The following is a 20993-nucleotide window of genomic DNA, read 5'->3' as shown; positions in this document are numbered from 1 at the left end:
ATCAGAAACCTTTGTGGTGAGGTGCAGTAGTCTGTTTTAACAAGCCCTCCAGCTGATTCTGATTCTCACACTACCTTTGAGAATCACTCTTCTCAAACATGTCAGAGAATGAAGGTATTACTCTGTAAAAACTTACAGAGGCATGAATTAAGCTAACCTGTCTTGCCTCCTAGCAGATTAAAAAAAAAAAAAACTAAGTTGATGCTTGTATCAAACTAATACAAGGAGTTATAATTTAGAAAATGTCATGAGGCCAATCTGTGGTTTAAAGTACGAAAAGAAGCTTTCAGCAACTCTGGAATTACCCTGAAAATATGACTTTAAAAAATGATTGTGTCCCTTGACATAAACAATAAAGTAATGTAAGTGTATATAATGCCATAAATACGAGAAGAGTGTGGGGAACCTTAACAGCTATTCCACCACTGAGAAAGAGGTTTGAGTAGCTCCATGGACCTTTAATCTTTCCTCTTTATCAGGACTGCAATCTGCCACAGACCAGTTCATGGTTATCTGACTACAGAATAAGGCTAAACATATGTACAGCTAAGAAGGAAATGAAAATAAGAATAAAAAAAAAAACACTCTCCATATTTTCATGATCTTTTTTATTTAACATACATAGTACACGTAAACAACTGGCATAAAATTCATAAAAATACAATTCCCGTATGCATTATCAATTTACTCCTGATAACATTCTTTCATTTTCCCCTTAGTATCATTGTCCTATTTTAACACTACACTGTTTCTGCTAAGCACTTTTAAGAGGCTTATCTTTTTTTTAGGAATACTGTCCCAACTTTTTTTCCCCTTTCCTAATGTCATAGCAATAGCTATTTTTGTCACTGCCCTGCCCATCCTAACCTTCCTCACACTAAAGCAAAAATATTTTTAAATGCTAAAAATGCATAAAATACTGAGCTCTAATACTGTTTATCATGTATATCGAACCTACTACTACTCTGTGTTGCCATAAAAGATATTTATAACCTTCAGCACCGGCTGCTACCGATGTGACCAAGGCCGAGTGTGCAGCGTAGCCCAGGGCGTCTGTTCTAAACTGACTGGCCTAAAACATAATCATAGCTTGCTGGTGGAGCTACATGAATAAATACTGCTATGAAAGGAGTCTTCTGAAAATAATAATAAAAAAAAAAACTGTAATTTGACTACTTTTATCTTTTCCCAGCATATAAGACAGTTATAACACTATTTTAATGTTTTTCCTATGTGGAATTTCAAATAATTACATGTAAACTTACTAGGAAGGGGGTTATTTAAAGGTGGGGAAAAATAGAGAATGACTTTAAAAGTAAAGTTAAAAAAAATAGTACTGCTGGATGGACAAAACACACTTCTGTGAGAAACAGTGGGAAATAGAGCAGATCACACACTTCCCCTCTCCCACCCATGCTGGCTTTCATCCTCTCAGGCCTCAAGTGCCCGCATCCCTTTTTCTGCATTGCTGCATCACTGCTTAAATTCTACTCCTAATCCAAACTCCCCAGATGCTTCCTTGTTTTCTAAAACTGGCTAAAGACCAAGACCAAGAAATTAGTCACCCAGTGAGCAAGAAACAGGGAGAGGCACCTGAAGTCACTGACCATCTCGGCCAGCAGGAGGCTCCCTGGGAAAGACGGGCTCTGGGGCAGGCTGGGGGCTGCACGTGCCTCCGCCTGGGCTGTCTTGGCAGCTGTCTGTTCTAAGCAAGCTAGTGCTCCCCCCAGACCAGGCTTGTCCTTGGGCTCTGGAGAGAAGGCAGAAAGAGAAGAGCTCTTCAGTGGCTCCCCGGAGCGGGCACCGGAAACCAGCCCCGAGGACTCAGGTCTCAAGGACAATCCACAATGAGGTTAATCTGCCTGCGGTTAATAAAGAGAACACTGTGTAATTAAACGTGTCGTCTGCCAGAGTCATGGTTTGCTAAGAACGTTAAATCTTAAAACCATTTCTCAGAACTATGAGGGTTCACTGTTTTGTAGAATCTCATTTCACACAAATTAACTTCTAAGAAACAAAAATTCATACTAGGAATTTAAAGCAGGTTGGAAAAGTTTCAAGATACAAATAAACAGATAAGAAAAAAGTAAAGAGGAAGACTGAATATATTAGTCCCTCATACTGAAATGATGGTTTTTGAAACCAAAATTATAACATAAGGTTTAAGGCTTCGTCTTATTAAAGACAGGCAATTTTAAAAGTAAAATATAAAAACTCCTTTCATTTATCATTATTTATTTACTGTGTGACCAAAAAACTAGTCATATTTTATGGTATCTTAATAATAAAAGAAAAATTATCATATACTACAGTCTTCCACTATAAATTATATCTACTCACATATACATTAGTTGCTAGATGCATCTGTGGTTGTTCAAAATAGCTTTTCTTAAAACAATTATACATGAAAATTTTTAAGTGGTTTAAAGTTATTAAAATATAAACATTCAAATACTACTAAAAATGAGAAAAATACACAATTGTCATTAAACTTTTTAAACCAAGAATAAGTAACTGATAAGCAATTAAATGAGTAAATAGCACTTATTTGACACAGAATATTGAAAAGAAACAGACAGGCCAACATACACTAATGCCACATGGTTAGCAGTTATAGGAATCTGGTCCTAATGACTAGGTCCAAGAACTTGGATTTATAACGGGCAGGAAATGCTTTATTAACAAGAGCAACAGAGAACAAAGAATGTGAAGAAGGGAAATAAATTATAGGTCTACATAGCAAATATCCATGTCTGCCCCAGCTATTCTTACTGAAATTGATGACAGGGGCTGACATGACTGAGGGGATTACAATAATCACTGAAATGTTTGAAAGACAAGAGCAAAAGGCAGAGAACAAAGCAAGGGGCATTAATAGTCCACGAACTGTAAAATCAGCCCCTACACAGTTGAGAAGTGACTATATTTTCACATCACCCTTGCTATGACCCATCATATTTTTTTTATATAGGTAGCTTTGCTCACTTTAGGACAAATATTTAAGTTAAATACAAGCATATACTCATTTGCATAGCAAATTTTAAGGGGTGCATTGAAATAGTAACCAACTGATAAAAGTATAAGTATTTTTACATTCAGACTGACCAAATAAGACGTTTTCTATTTGAAAACAGTTACCTATAAAAGTTTTGGGAATCTGAATTAAAAACAAGGCATGAGTTATTAGCAAAACATGGAAACCATTACTGGTGGAATTTTCTGTAGGCAGCAGTCACTCCTCTATAACTTCTAAGACTTTGTAAACACTGTTCTGGAATACAGTTGTGAAGTGAGGCTTGGACTCCTTTACTAAGAGGTTACATAAGGGAGGTTTCCCAGCATTAGCAGGATCTTCCACATCCCAGATTTCAGGCATACTGCATCCAGGCCTAGAAAAATTAAAGTGTAGATTTAAAAAAAATCACTGTACGTTACATAATGAAAGATAAAGGAACACACTTTTTATGTTCCTACCCTCATTTCTTTTTCCACTTAAAATAAATTTTCTTTAAAAAAAAAAAAAAAAAACCCTATCACAGTTTTTATTTAAGCTACCATAAATCCTTTCTAGAACAAGGTGAACACAGCAAAGGTGATGATAAAGAAAGAAAAAGGCATATAATATACGTGAATTAAGGCAGTGGGGTAAGAGATCTCAATTGAATTCTGCCTCAGCTACTTACCAAAAATGTGGTGTTGGGTAGTTCACTCAATGTCACTCTCCGCATTGGTAAAATGGGACATACCCATGACGTAAGGGACTAAGGGGGAGATTGTACCAGCATGATGCCCAGTACAAAGTAAGAGGAATACTGATGCAGATTATATACTGCATATACTGATGCAGGAAATTATACAGGATACCTCCAAGAGATCCCAGCTTTGGTTCCATACCACCACAATAAAGCAAATATTACAATAAAGTGAGTACCCAAATTTTTTAGTTGTATTGCCAAGTGCATGTAAATGTTTTGTTTATGCTGAATTCTATTAAGTGTGCAATAGAATTACATATCTTAATTTAAAAATTCTTTAATGCTAAAAAGTATGTTAACCACCATCTGGGTCTTCAGTGAAAGGCTTCATAATCTTTTTGCTGATGGAGGCTCTTGCCTCAATGTTGATGGCTACTGATCAATCAGGGTGATGGTTGCAGATAGCTGGGGTGGCTATGGAAATTTCTTAAAATAAGACAATATAATGATGCTTGCCACCTTAATGGACTCTTTCTTTCATGAACGATTTCTCTGTAGCACACAATGCTGTTTTTAGCATTTTACCCACATTAGAATTTCTTTCAAAATTGGAATCAATATTCTCAAACCCTGCCACTGCTTTATCAACTAAGTTTATGTAATATTCTAAATCCTTTGTTGTTATTTTAACAATCTTCACAGCATCTTCACCAGGAGTAGAGTCTATCTTAAAAAACCACTTTCTGTGCTCATCCATAAAAAGTAACTTCTCATCTGCTAGTTTCATCATGAGATGGTAGAAATTCAGTTACATCTTCAGGCTCTACTTCTAAAGCTAATTGTCTTGCTACTTCCACCACATCTGCAGTCCCTTACTCCACCGCAGTCTTGAACCCCTCAAAGTCATCCAGGAGGGGTGGAGTCAGCTTCTCCCAAGCTCCTGCTAACTCTGAGACTTTGACCTCTTCCCAGGAATCCTTCCCAAAATGGTTTTCAATTGACTTTGCCCAGATCCAACAGAAGAATACTGGCTATGGCAGCTATAGCCTTACAAAGTGTATTTCTTAAATTACAAGACATCGAAATGGAAATTAGTTGAACTATGGGGCTGCAGAATGGATGCTGCGTTAGAAGGCATGAAAACAACATTAATCTCATTGTACATGCGTTCGAGCTTTTGGGTGATCAGGTGCGTTGTCAACAAGCAGTCATGTTTTGAAATGAATCTTTTTTTCCTTTAGTAACAGCTTATCATAGTCAGAAACCATATTGTAAACAGTTGTGCTGTCATCCAGGCTTGAAGCACAGGCAAAGTAGGTTTATCATAGTTCAGTAGGGCCCTAGGGTTTTCAGAATGATAAATGGAGCACTGGCTTCAGCTTCAAGTCACCAGCGGCTTTAGCCTCTAATAAGAGAGATCAAGCTCCAGGAGTTGGGCACCGACAGGGAAGCATGGCGTGCTACAGTCCATGGGGTTGCGAAGAGTTGGACACAACTGAGAACTGAACTAACTAAAGAGAGACAGCCCGTTCTTGGAAGATCTGAAGCCAGGTACTGACTTGTCCTCTCTAGTTATGGAAGCCTAGATGGCATCTTCTTCCAACAGAAGGCTGTTTCATCACTGAGAATCTGTTGCTTAGTGTAGCCACCTTCAATAATGATCTTAGCTAGACCTGAATAATTTGCTCCAGCTTCTACATCAGCACTTGCTGCTTCACCTTGTCCTCTGATATTACAGAGATGGATTTTTCCCTTAAACCTCATGAACCAACCTCTGCTGGTTTCAAACTTTACCACTGTGGCTTCCTCACCTTCTCAACCTTTACAGAACTAAAGAGAGTTATGGCCTCGCTCTGAATTAGTCGTTGGCTTAAGGGGATGTTGTGGCTGGTTTGATCTTTCATCCAGACCACTAAAACTTTCTCCATATTAGCAATAAGGCTGTTTCACTTTCTTATAATTTATGTACTAACTGGCGTAGCACTTTCTTTCAAAAAGTTTTCCTTTGTATTCACTATGTGGCTAACTGTTTGGCACAAGAGGCCTAGCTTTTGACCCATCTTGGCCTTTGATTTGCCTTCGTTACTAAATTTAGTCATTTATAATTTTTGTTTCAAAGTGAGAGACATGCAACTCTTCCTTTCACTTGAACACTTAGAAGCCACTGAAAAATTATTAGTTGGCCTGTGTTTCACAGAATAGGAAGGCCCAAGGAGAAGGAGAGAGATAGGGGAACAGCTGGTTGGTGGAACAGTCAGGACACACCAACATTCACCCATCAAGTTTGCCATCTTACATGGGTACAGTACAAGGTGCCCCCAAAACAATTACAATAGTAACAGCAAAGATCACTGGTCACAGGTCACCATGATAAATATAAGAATGAAAAAAGTTGAAATACTTTGAGAATTACCAAAATGTGACATGAAAGAGATGGGAATACCAGACCACCTGACCTGCCTCTTGAGAAATCTGTATGCAGGCCAGGAAGCAACAGTTAGAACTGGACATGGAACAACAGACTGGTTCCAAATAGGAAAAGGAGTATGTCAAGGCTGTATATTGTCACCCTGCTTATTTAGCCTATATGCAGAGTACATCATGAGAAATGCTGGGCTGGAGGAAGCACAAGCTGGAATCAAGATTGCTGGGAGAAATATCAATAACCTCAGATATGCAGATGACACCACCCTTATGGCAGAAAGTGAAGAGGAACTAAAGAGCCTCTTGATGAAAGTGAAAGAGAAGAGTGAAAAAGTTGGCTTAAAGCTCAACATTCAGAAAACTAAGATCATGGCATCCGGTCCCATCACTTCATGGCAAATAGACGGGGAAACAGTGGAAACAGTGGCTGACTTTATTTTTCTGGGCTCCAAAATCACTGCAGATGGTGATTGCAGCCATGAAATTAAAAGATGCTTACTCCTTGGAAGGAAAGTTATGACCAACTTAGACAGGATATTAAAAAGAAGAGACATTACTTTGCCAACAAAGGTCCATCTAGTCAAGGCTATGGTTTTTCCACTGGTCATGTATGGCTGTGAGAGCTGGACTGTGAAGAAAGCTGAGCGCCAAAGAATTGATGCTTTTGAACTGTGGTGTTGGAGACGACTCTTGAGAGTCCCTTGGACTGCAAGGAGATCCAACCAGTCCATCCTAAAGATCAGTCCTGGGTGTTCAGTGGAAAGACTGATGTTGAAGCTGAAACTCCAATACTTTGGCCACCTGATGCAAAGAGCTGACTCATCTGAAAAGACCCTGATGCTGGGAAAGATTGAGGGCACGTAGAGAAGGGGATGAGATGGTTGGATGGCATCACTGACTCAATGGACATGAGTTTGAGTAGACTCCAGGAGTTGGTGATGGACAGGGAGGCCTGGCGTGCTGCAGTCCATGGCGTTGCAAAGAGTCGGACACGACTGAGCGACTAAACTGAACTAATCTGACATGGAGACACAAAGTGACCCTTTATTATTTACCAAATCCACTCTTACCACCACTAAACAGTAACTGATATGTTATTTTCAAATCTATTATGTTACCTGTTTTATAATCACCAATGTATTAATAATAACTGATTCAGGAAAGCGTAAGAAGTGGATGAGTGGATGTAAGAACTATCCGGTGAAAGGCTTTGATTATAAAGGACATTTGTCTCCTTAAAATGGAGAGAGTTGGGGACATTCTTTAATCAAGTTACCAAACTTACCAATAACAGAACAAAGTGACAGGTATCTCCCAAAGTGACATAATGGAAAGTACACAACACCATCTATGCAGTGTTCTTGCCAAATTTTTCCAGACTGAATCTAATAATGTGGAATAAGTTAGACAAATTCAAATATGGGACATTCTTGCAAGACAACTGGCCTGGACTCTTCCAAATATCAATCAAAAACAAAAAAAGTGAAAGGGATTTCACAAATTTTACATTTTTAAAATGTTAAAAAACAGAAAAACCAAGGAAAAATTATAGAGATTTGACAACAGCTTGTGTTTTATCATAGTTGCTTCACTTTTCTTTATATGAGAAAACACCATTTCCAACAAGTCCCTTTAATTCCCAATGGCAGCCCCATGACCCTGCTCTTTACCATGAGGCAAGTACTAGACAGGAATGCACATGCTTTCTCTTTTTCAATAACATCTTTAATTTAAAAGGAACCTTCACTCAAAAGGTGTCAAAATATGAACATGTCAAAATAAATAAGTAGAAGCCACTGTCACCTCCAAAGCCCTTCCTCAGAGGTGCTTCTGTAAACAATCCAGCATGCATTCTGCTCGACCTTTTTTATTCATGTTCAGACATACAAGCACACAAAAACATAGCACAGACATTTATATTCACAGGTGCTCCTGGGTTGCTTTTACAAAACTGAGATTAATCTGGGCCTCCTCACTTAGCAATAAAAAGTGGTCACAGTCTCATTTCATAAAGACCTACTTTATTCTTTTTCATAGGTGTAGTACTTTTATGTATTATTTAATCACTCTTTCATGGAGAGAGATCTTAATTGTTTCTCATTTTTGTCATTATAAAACAATGCTGATATAAATCATTTTGTGCCTTTATCTTTCTATAAGCTAAGTTTCTGTTTCTAGAAGCAGTGCTATCACCATGTCAAAACGCTATTCAACTTTCACTATGCGTCTATCAAATTATCTTCCAAAAAGGTATTACCAGTGAGTATTCCCACAAAAGAGTGTTCAGTGCACACTTTTCTTCACACCCTCGCTGATATAAGATTCTATTAACCTATGAAAATATGACTGGGCTTGGGTTTTCTATCTTTTAATTTTCTCACACATATCAAGGCCAAACTGTTATTATACTGCAGGCCAATGATAGTAGAGAGTGAAACACACATGAAGCACCAGCTATTGAGTTCAACTGCTTTCAGGAAAAGAAGAGGGCAAAGAGCCGCCTTTGTGAGCTCTAAGTACAACATCCTTCAGTCCTTGTCTGGGTTTTCTAAAGTTTCCTGAGGCCAGTCAGCTATGTCTTTAAAACAGTATTAGTGAAATCTCAATAATTTTCTTCTGAATTAATGTATTTTAACTTTATGTCAACTCTATTATGGGAATTAATGAGAAAGAGCAGAGAACGGACAATAAAAAAGGAGCTAATTAAAAACTGAATCTATAACTTGTATTTGAGTATATTTTCTTACTTGTATTTGAACACAGGGTATCAAGTATTTCAAGAATAATCAAGCACACAATCAAGCCACTTTGTAAATGAGAGTACATACATATAGTGCCCACCATGGCAGATATTAGTTTAAGCTCCAGGTGGATATTAGTCCCTCTTCCTTTTCTTCTCCTATACTATTTCCCTATTTGCTCCCCCTGTTTGGGCATATTTTTCTCTTCCAATCACATACAACTGCCTTAGGCTGGCGTGACAGAATTGGAGAGTGAGGGCCAAGGCAGGAAGGAAGGTTCCAATTCTGGTTGACAGCTCTGGCCAGAAACTCAGTTCTTCTACTGTGACAGTCAGAGTACTGAGCATTAGTGCTTCTCCCCTTTCCTCTCCTGAGCCCTCCATTTGCTTCTCTGTCAGAACAGAGAGCACAGCTGTGTTTTGTTTCAAGCTTTGAGCAGAGTGCACCTTCCTAAGATTTCCTGATACTTATAATCCTGTAGAAGATGGAGAGTCTCGTTACTGAGGGGGAAACCAGATGAGAGGAAGCCACTTCTTTTTCCTCTCCCTCCACTCCTGCTGCCCCCAACAAAACAAGGGCAATCAGTGCAACTGGGGAAGCCCAGCACAAACCTCCACCCCACCCAACTCTCAGCCTTGTGCCTGGAGGTGAGCTCCAAATGAAGATGATCAGAAGTCAGTTAATTCACTGATGACTTTGTGCAGTGTGCGAGATTAATTGCCATACTTCCTAAATTTGTCTTTTGATCCTTTCTTGTGTACAAAAACCAGTGCTCTGCCCATCAGAACATGAGACTACTACAATTATGCAAATCCATGGAGGTCCATCAACATCTTAGAATAAAGAACGCCAGCCTCTGCAATTTTCACATATTCAAATATGCATGGATCTAGGGAAAAATGAAGACTCTTGAATCAAGGTTCATCACTTGCTTGGGGAAGACAGCTCACAAAACAATTTTTATGTTCTAGTAACTTGCAGGTGTTTCAGGTTGGCATCACTGAACTTGAGAGTCAGAAAGTAAACCCTGAGACAGTAAAGATCCCAATGCTGGCAGAAATCTCTGCCAAGAAACTGAGTCCTTCTGATGGTAAATGTCATTTATTACAATGTCTTCATCCAATTGTTATGAGAGACGCTTACAACTTTTTGTCCTAAACTTATACAACAAAGTTAAAGGGTATGTATATAAGTTTAATACATATCCTATGTTCATAAAGAGATGGAGCATTTTCTCAATTATGACTCAGTAACATTTTCTGTAGATCTTGATTAAATTCCAGTCACTTGGGATATATTCACTGGAAAATCATTCAACAATAAACAATTATTTGAGTTTCCTTGTGGGCAACACTTGATAGATACTGCCTCAGAACTATTTTTACTCCTGAGTCAATATTTAATCATTTTATCTTAACACCTTCGTGTATCACTGAAATACACGGTGAATGAGATTGATTAAGCCACAGATACAGCAATCTCCTGAAGATTTCTGTTTACTTAAAGAGTAATGAAAATTTAAAAAAAAATAATAGTGTTCCATAAAATATCCTTGATTTCTGATAAAAACTACTTTCTATATTCCTTATGGGATGATGCTTCAGTATTTTAATAGCAAGCTATCATTTGCTATCAAGTCACCCAAGTGCAACATTTCTAAATAGTCTACTTTAGAATTCACATTTGCTTTTAAAATCTTACCAACTCTTATTGCTCTAATCTGCTTAGTGAACTTCTCTGTGAAAATAGAAAAAATTTAAAATATAAACCCAGGAGAATAGGGGTTGCTGTAATGTTAATCATTTTGCCACTCAAATAAGATACAAACAGTAAGACAGAAGTTCCACTCTAAGTCAGAAGTTCCCCAACCTTTTTGGCACCAGGGACCAGTTTCATGGAAGATAATTACTCCACAGAAGCAGGGCAGAGGAGGGTTTCAGGATGATTCAAGTGCATTACACTTATTGTGCACTTTACTTCTATTATTACAAAGCTCCAACTCAGATCATCAGGCATTAGACCCAGACGTTGGGGGATCCCTGCTCTCAGGTGAAGCTGGGAGAGGGGCCCCTCTATCCCAGGATATAAGTTGCAGAGATGCGGCATGGACAAAGCTGCTGGACATCATTACAGTGAGACTCTCCACTACTTGATTTTAACTCTACAAGTCTTTTGAAAGAAAATACATCCAACTTTAAATTAGAGTTTTTCAAAAAAACATCAAAGGCAAGTACGAACAATTTGGGAAATTATCAATAAGTACACATGCAAAGGTAATGTGCACATGCAAATCATTATAAATTAAATAGATAATGATATGAAAAGAAAAAAAAACTCCAAATAATTATCAGAAAGGTTTTTCGGCTTATACTTCGCTAAATATTATATATGTTTCACACATATAACAAGCACTTGCCATGAGACTGAATTAACTTTAATGTCTTATGAATATAAAGTACTGTTGCTGAGTACTCACTTGGATCTTCTTATACACCACGATTCTTCCAGAATGTAGTAATTCACTTGTAACTTTATCAATTCTCGCTTCACTTCTTCAGCTGCTTTTCGACTATACATTGAATATACTATTTTCGTTCTGGCTCTTTAAAGAGAAATAATTGGGCAGAAGATTTTCAAGATCAAAAGAATGCAATCAACCTATTTGGACAGAAGTACTGAATGGAACTAGAAGAAAGACTCTATAGAAAAATCAGGTCAAGAGAATATTCCTCACAAGAGGTCCTGGCTCAGGGGCTTTGGGGAGGCCAACCAAAACAGGCACAAGTAGCACAAGAGTCCTGAGAGAAAAAGGTCAATTTAATGAATCCTTTCATCTCCAAACTTAGTCTTTTGGTTTGTTTGATTGCTTGTTTTAAATTTTCCATCACTCTATCACAGATAAGAGTATGAGCTACACAAAGACAACTACAGGACTACTTTAAAGGTTTGTTGTTAACTTTAAAGGTATGACAGTCTGAACTTTGATAACCAACAATTAATATTAAATGGCTCTCCATTTTATTCAAAATTAAAACAAAAAACTAAATTTATTCAACACAATTGCCCTAGAAACTAGTTTGCTAAAATTTATTTTTTAATGAAAAAGCTTTTTATTTATAAAAGGTATGCCCCACTGTTACATAAAATAACACATATTAATAAGATTCACCAATCACTTAGGAAATGACTAGCGGACCAACCTAGAAATTATATGAAAATTTAATCTTTTTCCTTTGCAGAAAGAACACGGGCTTCCCTGGTGGCTCAGACAGTAAAGAATCTGCCTGCAATGTTGGGAGATGCAGGTTTGATCCCTGGGTTGGGAAGATTCCCTGGAGAAGGAAATGGCAACCCACTTCAATATTCTTGCCTAGAGAATTCCATGGATAGAGGAGCCTCGTGGGCTACAGTCCATGGGGTCGCAAAGAGTTGGACATGACTGAGCACCAAACATTTTCAAAGAAAACACAACATTCTAACTTATGAAAAAATAGTAGAAACAAAAAACATGATCATTCCAGTAGGGCTATATTGGTGAAAATTAGATAATAAAAAATAAAACCTATCCTTGAATTAGATTCCATTTTAACTGACTCCTCAGAATTCAAGAAAAATATCCTATGAGAAAACCTTAATAAAAACTATAAGCTAATGAATTTTCTGGAGGAACTTAAAAGTGATGATAACTAATAAGGACCTGGGTTTTTTGGAGCCCTGTATAACACAGACACTGTGTGACTTCTTTTTGCTTCCAAGGAGAGAAGAGAACCCCAAAGACTGTAGCTTTATTGTCCTATGGGGCCTTAACAGTTTGTACTGAACTTAACCACGTTATCTCAGTATCCTATGTCCCCAACCTCTATATACTCCAGTTCACCATATCCTTTTTGAAATACTTTTTGTTATGCTGCTGGTTCCCTCACTCATTTTGCATTTGTATGAAAAACTTGTTTTCAACAATGTGATAACTGTGTACCAACCTTAAACCTGCATCTTCATAATGTGGATGATTCACAATGGGCCGAAGTGCGGAGAGTTTAACACTTGCCATTGTGGGCATGGCACCCGCAAACACTGCATCTGCAAAGCAGGAACCAAGGTCTTAGGAAGACACCTGGGGAACGTGACAAGGAGTCTCCCTCTGGTCAGCTCAGTTACTTCCCAGGTTAAAAAGCTGAGGTCTGAATCGTGACGTAAAGATTCAGTAACAGAACCAGAATGAATTGGGTAGCTGATAAAAGGGTGGTCAGCAACCAAGTCTGGATGAAATATTTTCAAGACAAAGCCTCATCACTGAAGGTTTTTGTTTCTCTTGGTTGGCTGTTTTTAGTGTCTTTTCCTGATTATAAGAAGAAGTAACACATTGACTAGAGAAGTTTTACAGCACCAAGGAATTCTAGAAGATGATTTAATATTCAGTCACTTGATATTCAGATCACAACAAAAAGTTCCCTTTGGATACATGAATCAAGTATCACATTTCTTGAGTTCATTTCAAGAAGGAATGTGAAGGACTGAGATTAAAAATTAATCAGGAAAATAAGCATACCATAAATCATTTTAAACTGTGCCATGCAAAACTTTGGATATATTTTGAAAAAATTAGAATTTATGGAAAACAGAGAAATAAATTATTAAGAAAATATTTACAACATTTCTTTTGCAAATTTCATAAGCAAGATTAACATCTCTCTCTTTCTGGATAATCGAGAAACAGGGTTTCCTAGAAAGATTAAAACCATTGGAAGTAACATGAGTTGAGGATTGTGTAGTTGTATATAAAACCATAGGGAAAACCACAACTAAATAATAAGACTTTTTTACCTGGTTTAGTACTGTATTTAATCCATTCTATAAGTTCTTCTTGTGGCAAATTGCTGAATTCCCCTACAATATTCCACTGGGTTTGTAAATTTGCAGAACCTTGTATTGACATTGCTGCTAACACAGCAAAAACAACAGCACCAGGATGCACTTTGCAAAAGAGCCATCCAAATAGCTGAAATCAAATTAAGGACACACTGACAATGGTTAGTACAAAGCAGGCTGCAGCCTGAAATAAGCAAAAGTTCTTTCCAGAGAAGAATACAGTCTCTGCTAGCATCCCAGATACAGGACTAATAATTCGAAGGGAAAGTTCCAGAAACAATAACCTGAGGGGTCAAAAGAATTCTACCATTAGCTTTATATAGGTGGGACATGATTTAAGAAATTCTTCTCTCAATTTGCTCTCTCTACTTCCAGGTTCCAGTAAGGTCAGGCCTACCTAAATAATGTGCCAAACTCAGTGCAAAATAAAAACATGGTTTCCTTGTCTGACAATTTTTAAGAAGTTCAAAGCAGCGAATAGCAATCCATCAATCTAGGTGCAGAGTCCTTCTGAGTGTGGGCCCCTGTATAATCACTGCTTTCTGTCAATATCTACATAGTTACCATTCATGAATTTAGCCTGCACTGAATCAGTGTTTATTGTATGCCTAGGACCATTTTAGAAGTTAAATGGATAAAGGATCTGCTTTGACCCTTAACCTTTGGAAAGATTATAACAAAACCATGAAGAACTTCAATTATAACAATTTAAAGAACTATGGGCAATTCAATACTATTTTAGAGCCACTTAATAACAAAGGCTGGGGTAAAATTATCACAGCAGCTATAATACCGACATAACAATCATCTCACCTGTCTTGAGCAGATCAAGGAAGCCATAACGCACATGTGGGGTGTCAAGAAGAGTTTTAGTCTCATAATTAAAACACCAAGGACTGTATATGCTAACAGTTGCAATGCATGATAAACCAGCTGAAAGACAGAGAACATACTCCTAATATTTAAGAATATATTGTTAAATTGGTGAATATACTAGACAAATGTACTTTTTCTTAGAAACAATATTTTGATTTCTGAAATAAACAAGTCTTAAAATTCACTTTCAAACTTCTCCATTTTATTAGAGGGCTAAAATAATAAAATCCTTAAGGCAAGTGGACCTATAATTCCACTCAGAATCAAGCCTGGGGTTAACAAAACCCACACTTCTGAACCAGGTGGAAATATGAAATACAGTGTTAGCACCTATAGTCACCATGCCATTGCTAAGAAAGAGTGTCAGGGAATGTCTAACAGTAGGATTCCTGTGTGCCGTTTCCTATCTCTCTTGAGCCCTCAGTTCCTTATCAGTCCATGTCCAGTGAGAGGAACAGGCAAGCCTCTCCCAGGACAGAGATCAAAGAGATGGGATGCTTGCATAGGATTTCCTTCATTAGCTTTTCCATTTGGTGAAAGGGATTATTTACGACCCTCTTTTGATATGGATCGCCTTTTGGCCTTATGGCCTCTATTGCTCCTTGCTTCCTTGGTAACTTGTAAAGTCTGGTCTCTAGATCTTTATCTGAAGTTACCTTGTATTACAGTATATATACTCTTACAGAATTCAATAAAGCACCCTTGTTCCACCAGAGCTTGGGTCCCCATGTCTTTCTTTCTCTCTATTTCTGGCTGATACCCTGGAATGCAAAGGCCGGCTGCATAACTCAGGGAATATTAGCCTCTTTCCTTCTTTCACTTTCTCATCGTGGACTCTGGACCACCAGGTTTCGGTCCATTAAAGGACCTCAACAAAAGAGGTTCCTAAAAGTCTTCATCACAAGAAAAAAATTTTGAGTACCTATGTATGGTAACAATTTTAACTAGACTTACTGTGGTGATCAATCCACAAGGTATGCAAATTCAAATCATTATGTTGTACATCTGAAACTAGCATTATATGTCAATTATACCTCACTTAAAAAGAAACAGGCTGAATCACCAAGAAATGGGAAGAGCAACCAGTCACATCTCTGAGGCCTCTGGGCAAGGTGAACAGAGAGGAAAATGATCTCCAATCACATGAAAGATACTCTGCAAAAGTGCCTAAATGGACCCGAGCAGTGAACTGCTATTACCCTGACGATGATCAGAACAGACCAAGTGAGTTTCCTAGCTATCTATTTTAACAAATGAATGGTCATGTTGGAAGTATTCTCATAAAAACACATACAGGCCTATTTTGAAGATGATTAGTGACTTACCAATAAAGTCAGAAAATGAACTAGAAAGAAAAGTCCAAGCATATAAAAACATTAAAACAAGGCACATTTTGGTAATATTAAGTCTTTACCTCTCCATGATCAAACTGGTGTTTTCTGAAATAGAAAAAGAAATACTACCATTGAATCACCATTGAAGCACTTCAATCATGTGCATTTTTACCTGACAAATATGAGTTTTACAACTTCTATAATATTCCCTCAGGACACATACGTGTAAACCAAAACAACTAAAAGTTATAAACCAAACTAGTGCTACAGTCTTTTAAAACAGTTTATTTCGCACATCCCACATATCTGACTACATGGGTATTTTTAGGCCAACAGGACTCGCTGGCTGCCATGTATCACATACCTCACAGGTAATATCCCGACAAAGCAGGGAGTGGAAAGAAACTCTGAAGCCCTCACAGTCCCATAGCCCTGCTTCCTGTCCCCAGCAGCCCCTTGGCTCCCATGTAAACTATAACTGCCACAGACACAATATAGGAAGCCACACACAAGACTTTTGTACAGCAGCAGTTCTGAAACAAAAAATAGCCACAAAATGCCACCTTTAGTTTTGTTTGGTGGTTTTAGTTTCCTAAGAAAGGATACATCTTTATAGGCCCATCCTCCCCACATCTCACTCCAGTCCCCTTCCCAGCACCCCAACCCTGTGTTGAGTCTCATCAAAGCACTGAGAGCAAATTTCAAAAATGGGAATCCAGATATGCCATTCTTAAGACTTTCTAGTTGGCTGTGGGTTTTTTTTTTGTTTTTGGTAATTACACATATTCTTCTTTAGATGGTCTCCATCTTTCACCCCTGAAATTCACCTTCTACCGTGTTCCCTCTTGACCAACTGTGCTCCGTTACCCTAGACTCATTTTATGCCTTAAAACATCAGACAGCTCCTTTGACTTCCATATTCAGTGCCTCCCACCTTGATCACTCACACTCTATTTCCCTGTTTTATCTTCTCATAGAAAATAAAATGTTCACTTATAGGTTTACTTGATTATCCTCTGACTCTCCCTACTGAAAAGAACCCTTCAGGAGGACAGGGGACAAATCCATCCATCCACTCAATTTCACTGAACACTGAAGACACAGCAGTAAATAAGATGAGGGGAAAAAAAAACTGTGCCCCAGAGTTTACATATAAGCTGAAGGAGACAAATAGAAAGCAAATAAGCAAACATTCCATGGCAATAAATACTGTGCAGAAAAAAAGGAAACCAGGGAAAAGATGCAGGGAGTACTGGGTGTCCAGGGTGGTATATATTAATCCGTGTGGTCACCAACTGAGTGAACTCTGAGCAAAGCCTTGAGGACCCGAGAATTTGAGCCTGAGGATCCCCAATGGAAGAGCACTTCAGGCAGAGAGAACAGACAAGACAAAGCCTCATGGTAGCAGGCTCCCTCCAGGCTGACAGTAAAGACGGCATGATTAGAGAAGAGGGAGCCAGGAGGAAAATGAGATGAAGAAGATCCAGCAGAAGTGTGCTGACAGGGAAGCACATTCAGAGACTCAGTACTGCATTCACAGAATTTGAGATTCTTACCAGACACCCAAATAGAGATGACAAACAGTGAGTCTATGTATAAATCTTAAGTTCAAGGGATAAGTCTGGATCAGAGATACAAATATACAACTTGATAACACATGCGTTCTCTATCCTAAACACTGAAATATTTCAAGACCTAGAACAATGCCTAGCAAATACAGTTCAATCTTTTTTTTTTTGAATGAATGAACAAATGATTCAATTAACCCCCAATCTAGGTAATCTGGGTAGCATAAAATCTGATTGGACGATTTGGTTTCAAAATTACTGATGTACTAGCAAAGAGTAAATATATTAGGCAAACGAAGGAAGTGAATAGGTCCTCCTTTATTCTTCTTTCGTTCCAAGTACAAATTATCCATTACCATTTATTAAGTACCTAGAATGTTAATATGACAATTAACATTACATTAACTCTGATCTTACAACTATTTATTATCCCAACTGACAGCTAAGGAAAGCAAGTCACAGAGCTAGTAAGCAGCAAAGCCAGGTCTGTATATTGACTGGTTTCAGAATCAATACATTTTCTACTTCATCATGCTGTCTTTATCCTCCTTGAACCCCAAGGTCCCTGAATAAAGGAGACAGTGGTACTCACATCTTGAGAATTAAAATGTGTATCCTACCCCTTTCCTTCTTATATTGGCATATGACTTTGGTACTTAATGCAAAACGAAATGTCAATGTGCCTTTCTCCTTTCCAAAAAGCTCTGATCCTACCTAGACTGAAAACCCCATGAGGCTCAGTGTTTTTCTATAATTATTTCTATAGTTGAGTTATTATTGAAAAGACTCTCTTGTTTCTGTGAAATGTTCCACCTTTCTCTTCCAGATGCATATTATAGTTGTAACCTTTAGCCCTTTTCTGAGCTCTTAAAAATTTTTCATCTCAATCGAAGATAAATTTTGGCTTTATGTACTAGAAGCTTTTTCCTTTTCCCCAGCCCTCAAAGGTGTCAGGTAGAAGCAAGGGTACAGTTACAATAAATTGCTTCTAAATGAGAACAAGGATTGTCTCAAGAGTGCATGCAGTAATTTATCACTGGGTGTAGGTTAAAGAACAATATATAAGGCTCTGTGTGTTATAAAAGAAAATATATAGACACACAAGTTCAACAATCTCTACTGCCCCTGAAAAAATCCCACAAAAGAATGAAACTAGAATTAAAACTTCCTTTACTCCATCCTCTAATCCCATCCCCTACTAATAATTACAAGTTTTATCTTTCCACATCCCTCCTATGTACAAATAAACATATAAAATCTTCAAATTTAAAGTAAAAGTATAATCATCCTTTATATGTTTTATAATTTTTAATTCAAGGACATATGATGAAATATCTCTGTAAAGAATTCTACTTTCTGACTGGGTCATAATTAAACCAATCCTGTACTACTGAATACTTTGGTTGTTTTCATTTTCACATTATACATACTACCACAGTGGGCATCTCTATACCATCACCTCTGCATTTTTATGAAAGTTTTTAGGGGACACATTTGCACTGGTGAAACTACTGGGTTACAGGACAGGCCCACCATATGTTTTGCTTTATTGCCAAACTGCCCTCCCACCCTTGCAAGCACTGGATTAATTTTTACAAACCTGACAAGTAAAAAGGTTTCCACGTTATCATGGGACTGAGCACTTTTTCATGTATCTATTTACTCATGCACAAGTCTTTACCACTCAACTACTATTCTTTCCTCATATGCCAGGCACTGCATATAAACTGCTGAATTGAACAGAAATGGCCATCCCCCCTTTCAGGAGATATAGGCAACAACACAGCAGTTTGTAAACACAGGGTGATAAATGCTGAGAGAAAGAAAAAGGGTGTGATGGTGGAGAATAACAAGCCAGGAGACACGGGATCTACTCAGAGATGATAGGCAGAAAAGGCTTCTGATAGGAGGTGACATTTAAGCAAGGATTAGAGAACTGAGTCATGCCAAGACAGGCTGTGGGAAGCAGGGGCACAATTACAGGCTTAGGGCACAACCACTGCAAGGGCAGGAAACCGATTTTCATCATCAAAGAGCACGAAAGAGATGAGTGGGATATGAGGGTAGTGGGAAAGGGAAAATGGGAACGTGTTTTCTCAACTGCCTGTGTGTACCTTTCACTCATTTTTCAAATGGGTTTTTAGCATTTTTCTTGTGAATTTATAGAAGTTCTTTATGTGTGATGGTCATTATTACCTTGTTATGATCTGCAAATATTTCCCTCAAGTTGTACTTGCTTTGAACAGTGCTTACAGTATTTTACCAAAGAATTTATCTGGTCAACCATATCAACCTTTCCTTCTAGCTTATCGGTTTTATGCCATTCTTAACAAGGCCTCTAACCCTACCTAACATTATAATAAACTCTTGGTTTATTTGGGAATTTAATTTTTCTCTATATTTAAATCTTTGATCCATCTGGAATTTATTTTATGTAAAAAGTGAGGTATAAGTCCACTTTTACATTCCCCTCTTTTTCTGTCAAAAGGCTGTCCATTGGTCCTAAAACCATCAGCAGAGTAATTTGCTTTACCTGCCAACCTGAAGCACAAAGCTGTGTCCTTCAAGTAGAAGTAAGTGTAGGGCTACTGTCAGAGCATACGGATGGGACTCAAGAGACAAGCAAGTGATGTGCTTGGCTCTGCTCACGGAGGGAATAAGAATAAAAGCAGAGAAGGGGGATGCCAACAACTGAAACATCAGTTATCAAATGTTGTATGCACAACACTTAACTATAAAATTAATACATTATAAATACCTACTTAATAAGCTGGAGGAAGTAACAAAGTCATTAATGCCATATTTACCTTATATGTGTCTGTTGTTTAGTTAAGACAACCCACATGTCACTAATGACCTGCAAATAAATTTTTAAACACTTTATAACAGCTGTATTGGAAAAAATTTTTCAAGTAACATATTTTCTAGACTTTCAAACTTTTACTTACTTTAAAATACAGAAGTATGGAGATAAGAAGTAACTCAGAAATAAGTAATTATGACAACAAAATCTTACATTTGCATAGTACTTAATCATATCTCTAACCAACCCTGTTCAGATAGGTTTTATTATCATGTTATAAATGAACAACAGGCTCAGAAGGTTTAAATAATCTTCCTGAAGGTGGACAACAACTAACAAGGGTCTTGAAACCTGACCTTTCAGCTTCTAATTCACCTTTAGTGAATTCCACCACGTTCAGGGTCTTGGTAGTGCCTCTACTTAATTATACACTATATAGGAATAATAACTATGATGCCCAAAGAGGAGGGTAAAGGGGCCATCTGATTCTCACTCTTCCCTTGCTTTTTAATGGAGATGATGTGAGGCCAGTAACAACCTCTCCGACCTTCCAATTTTGCATTTGCCAAAATGGAAATAATAATATCTGTACCCTAGAATGTTATTGAAGAACCAATTGAAATAAGGTATGTGAAATAGTTAGAGAGATTATAAATATATGATGTGAATAATAATTACAATAC

The 20993-nt window shown here is 37.7% G+C and overlaps 1 protein-coding gene across 2 annotated transcripts in view; it reads right to left on the bottom strand.

Moving 5' to 3' along the window:
- Positions 1-591: 591 nt before the first annotated feature.
- Positions 592-20993, bottom strand: part of DPY19L1 (dpy-19 like C-mannosyltransferase 1) — a 94122-nt gene continuing 73720 nt past the window's right edge. Inside the window, exons 16-23 of one of the 2 annotated variants that reach the window (XM_061165381.1) lie at positions 20315-20364; positions 16020-16044; positions 14543-14662; positions 13685-13859; positions 12841-12940; positions 11337-11462; positions 3208-3389; positions 592-1862 (exon numbers count right to left, since the gene is read on the bottom strand). In XM_061165381.1, coding sequence (XP_061021364.1) covers positions 3233-3389; positions 11337-11462; positions 12841-12940; positions 13685-13859; positions 14543-14662; positions 16020-16044; positions 20315-20364 — 753 coding nt within the window. In that variant the 3' untranslated portion in view covers positions 592-1862; positions 3208-3232. Of the gene's footprint in view, positions 3390-11336; positions 11463-12840; positions 12941-13684; positions 13860-14542; positions 14663-16019; positions 16045-20314; positions 20365-20993 lie in introns of both variants that reach the window. The other variant, XM_061165380.1, reaches the window with a different exon arrangement.

This window comes from Dama dama, chromosome 18, assembly GCF_033118175.1.
Source record: "Dama dama isolate Ldn47 chromosome 18, ASM3311817v1, whole genome shotgun sequence".
Lineage (NCBI taxonomy): Eukaryota > Metazoa > Chordata > Mammalia > Artiodactyla > Cervidae > Dama > Dama dama.
The sequence above is the reverse complement of the archived record's forward strand: the minus strand, read 5'-3'. Positions and strand labels throughout refer to the sequence as shown.